Source organism: Lottia gigantea (assembly GCF_000327385.1).
Source record: "Lottia gigantea unplaced genomic scaffold LOTGIsca_31, whole genome shotgun sequence".
Classification (NCBI taxonomy): Eukaryota; Metazoa; Mollusca; class Gastropoda; family Lottiidae; genus Lottia; species Lottia gigantea.
In genome coordinates this window covers 389,955-394,439 of record NW_008709027.1, presented here as the reverse complement: position 1 = coordinate 394,439, position 4,485 = coordinate 389,955, and the positions used below count along the sequence as shown (strand labels likewise).

At 32.5% G+C, this 4,485-nt stretch overlaps 1 protein-coding gene across 1 annotated transcript; it reads right to left on the bottom strand.

The window, feature by feature from the left end:
• Nucleotides 1–3,025: 3,025 nt before the first annotated feature.
• On the bottom strand, nucleotides 3,026–4,066 carry LOTGIDRAFT_119609 (hypothetical protein; the record flags this gene model as incomplete). The annotated part of the gene is made up of 4 exons (XM_009057691.1): nucleotides 3,026–3,132; nucleotides 3,372–3,501; nucleotides 3,735–3,858; nucleotides 3,957–4,066. The coding sequence occupies 4 exons, from the start codon at nucleotides 4,064–4,066 to the stop codon at nucleotides 3,026–3,028; spliced, it is 471 nt and encodes a 156-aa protein (XP_009055939.1).
• Between the last annotated feature and the right edge of the window lie 419 nt (nucleotides 4,067–4,485).

The following is a 4,485-nucleotide window of genomic DNA, read 5'->3' as shown; positions in this document are numbered from 1 at the left end:
GTGTAAGAAGAACCGATTGACAAGTCGTTACAGCCTGAGTAGCCTTGATAGTAGTGTTGATGTATGTCTATCACTTTGACCGTAGTAAGCTTATAGGTCTAATAAGTAAGTTTTTATTTACACACCTACTTCTATTAATATGCTAATATTTCAATTGGAAAACTTTAAATAAAAATTTAAGCAACAAAAATAAACCCATAATGCCAAAAAAAAAGCACTCTTTCATTTAGCATAATCTACCGGACAAGTGGTAATGCTTAGCAGCCTACTAGTACTATTATTAGGACTGGGTAAAGAGATAGAGATAATCAAAAATCGTCTGTAGGAATTCATAATTTCAATTATCAATGATCAAATTTCACAATCGATTATATGTCAAATTTACATTTTCTCAAATCTACCCATTATCATAAATAATAACCAATCAAAGCAAGAATAAGCCTATACTTCTATGATGAAAAGATAACCCATTAAATTAAGAATTTTGACATGTTTTTAATTTAGTTTTTACAGGGTTATGATTACCTACCTTGTACAGTCCATTACATAAAAATCTTGAAGAAACTTTGCAGAGTAGTCTATATAATGGCTAGACTGATGTAGTGCAGCTGTCATGCTGGCATTTGCGAGCTAGAATCAGGTTATACTTATAGATCATCAAAATTTAAAAGATTTTGTTTACAATATAAACATAGTTTCTTACTTGCAATATCAAACAGTTTTGACTTCCTCTCAAACCCATATTGCCTACGCTGTATGGAGGGAAACATCACAGAAACGTAGAAATCACAAAACTGTCCGTCATTAAAGTAGTAATATCAAAATATCACACATATTTCCCATCTATATCTGTCAGTGGTTCATCTTCGCTTTAACTTGGCAGCCATCTTGTCTGAGGGAGACAACTCATTATAGATAGTTTTAAACTCGGACCACAGTAATTTTAACACATTACAATTTGCTCTTTTTGGTCTCTCATGGTCTTTTTATAATATTACTTTACGTAGCCTACAAATCTTAAAATAACTCTCGGGACCATCGATCATTATTTTCTTTCCCCTTTTCCAAACACTGCACTTTTCAATGGCATCTTAAGTGTAGTTGTCTCCCTTCTATTAGCCTGCATATAATAAAAATAATATTTAAATCTTTATTAGGATGAAAATTAGACCTGGCCTTTTTACAAATTTGCAACATAATTATAATACAAAAGGAACTAAAAATAACAAAACTACAATCACAAAAGCAGTAAAACTACTAACAGTTATATATATTTATCATTCATCTGAAGAGTTGTCTTTTCAAATTTTGCCAAAACATTGATTTTCTTTAAGGATCGAGGTAAAGAGTTCCATAAACAAGGGCCTTTATATTTCAAGCTATTCCTATATATAGATTTAATAGGTTTTTGAATAAGGAATCTCTGGTTAATGGATGCATGTGGTGTGTTTTCATATTGAAGAATATTTTGTAGATAAAGTGGACAATTACAATTTGCTATTTTAAAGAGAAAAACGTATTTATTGACCAAATGGCGTTTTTGAACTGTAAGAATATTCAATGATGGGAAGATAACAGAAGAAAAGCACTGCTTTATTATTAATAAGCCTAAAAGCCAAGGGCTGCTGAAGAATAATTATTACAAGTATCCCAAATGCTTGAGTAGTAATCAATGAGCGAAACAGAATAATCTAAGAAGGTTTGAAAGAAGGAGAGGTTTTATTTTTCATTTTTTATTCAAAATTTTACAAATATAATTAACATGTTTTTTCAATAAAAATTTTGATCCAAAAAAAACACACAATAAAAAAGATTGAATAATAGATCCTTGAGGTACACAAGAAGTTATACATTGAAATGTCGTTGGTTTTGTCCAAGTGAGGTACATTGGTTTCCGTTATGGAGATAGAAAAAACCAGAAGATTATTCGAAAAAGTTTTAATTTTTGTAAAAGAATATCATGATTTACCATGTCAAAAGCTTTACGAAAATCAAAAAATATTAATCCAGTAAGCATGCTATTATTGGGTGAATCATAGATATTTTCTGTTATATTGGTGAGTGCTGTGTGGCAGGAAGTATTTGATCTAAAGCCAGATTGTTTTGAATATAAAAGGTTAGTAGAAGTAGTAGTTAAATGGTTTTTGATATGGAAATCAAAATGTTTTTCAAGTGGTTCAGAGACAGCATGTAGAATTGATATAGGTCTGTAATTGCTTGCCAAACTTTCATTGCCAGGTTTATAAAATGGCTATACTTTCGCCTGCTTCAAGATAATATTCTTATCAATAACCCAGGTCCTACCTATATAGGTCTAGTGCCTTCCTATCTCCAACTCTTTCTAGACCAAGAAGAAGTTGACTGGAAGTCCAGCTCAACACCTCAATTTAATAACCATAAGGCATGACACCAACGGCCACACCACTATCAAATCTGAAACTGTGCCTGTGGGTTTGTATTTTCTTTAGTTGTAAAAACAGATTTAGATTATGATTCGTAGAAGGCTAGGCTAGGAGTAATGGGTGTAGGAAGACCATGTCAAAAGGCTTAAATAGATTCTTAGAGGTAGATGAATCACGTTCTGCCTACAGCCATGTAAAATATAGTTGAGATTATCCTTTATAAACAATGCATTTCAAACTTTTTTATTTGATAAAATAATACAGTAGGATAAATTTTATATATATCAACATTTTTGTGAACAATACATAATGCGCACAATTGTACAATAGGCCCATAGGTTGAGAGTTAAGCTGTGATTACTTGTGTTTTCAAACTAAAACGCAAACTCAATAAAAAAAACCCGGACCAGAGCAAATCCTATTCAAATCCTTAACAAACCAATTTTCTGCTAACACGAGTCCTCAAACTCAAAGTAAACACCTCGTAAGCGCAACAAACGGCTCAGAAAGTTTGAGTTTGCGTACACATGCAATCGCAGCTTTAATTAAACCATAGCATGAATTGAAACGATTTAAGAATAAACGTTTTAATTATAATACATGTATTAGGATCAAGTGAGGATCTAGTCTTGCCACTTCTGGAAATTGGTGATGGCATCTAGTGGAAGTCGATCTGGTGTTGACATTACTGATGTATTGGTACTGATATATTTCAATAATTCTATCACTTCTAAAAATGAAAATGTTGATTATATTTTGATCTTTTGAACAGTCATATTTAATTTTGAAATGAAAGATGTTTTCAATATATATTTGAACTCTTCAGAAACGCACGATCTGTCTGTATTAGTGCACCGAGAATGAGGTTGAGAACAACAAGAACTTTCCATGTGTGATTATTCATCACGATTTGATTATTTCTGGGAATATTTGAGGTTTTCTTGATGAAACGATGAAAACTTGTCTTACTTATTCTCAATTCATTCAACGGAAGTTTCTCATCACCCCATTTCTTCACGGAATGAAGGAATGCTGGAAATGAGGATGAAGTAACCATTTGTGTGAAACTTATAAACAATGGTCGGACCAAAAAGCTGAACTGTTCATAAATGTAAAGAAATATAAGATAAGACGAAGAAAAGAGAGATTATATTGCTTATTTCTGTTTTATTATCAATAAAATAAAAAATCTCGTTTTCTGTCCAAACATAGCAAAGTCTGCATATATTCATGATGACCTGATACTTCTTTTTCCAACGAAGCAAATAACCTTTTATTGGTACAAAAACAAAAAGAAAATTTGGAAAAAATGCTAATATAACAAAAGGATACAATCCAGAATTTCCAGTTTTGATTAATTCTATCATGTAAATAATCTCTGAATAGAGTTTGTAAGTGCACTTCGGGGTTGTCTACAGTAGGAACACCGCCGACCGGAAGTCCCTTTTGACAGCACCTACAATCAAAATGAACAACTGAAAAAACTTCATTGATACGAGTACGACACTTTCTTGCATCGTTAGAGTGTAGTAAATAGAGAATTTTTATACTTACTGAATCTCACTATCAAGTTCAAATATTTCTTGTCGCAGTCTTTGTTCCGTTCTCTCATTTTGGTCACAAGATATTTTAAGTTCCCGAATATATTCGGCAGCTGAATACATAAAAAATAATCAATCAATGTTTGCAATGTTGTGGTATTATTATGGAACTTATTTTGTTCAAACATAGGGGATATCATCTATATTCTATAAGGACTTTACATCAGAATTCAGTTGATGTCCATGGTCCGTCAGCAAGTTGACAAATCCCCACTGACCTCCCATATTATAAACCACCCAATCAGACCATCCTCACCAACTGGAAAGTGAGAATCGCTCGATTTTCTATAATGCTTGAGGAATGTAAGATTATTCCTCAAAGTTCAACAGCTATGGAATGAATGAGAACTCATCCACTCCAACGACACAACAACAACAAAACAAAACAACTTATTCTTAAAGTTGTGCACGTCTGCCTGTCTATCCGATATTTCTTACCTGCATTTAACATGGCTGATTTGCTCTCTTTTTGGTGTGCGCTA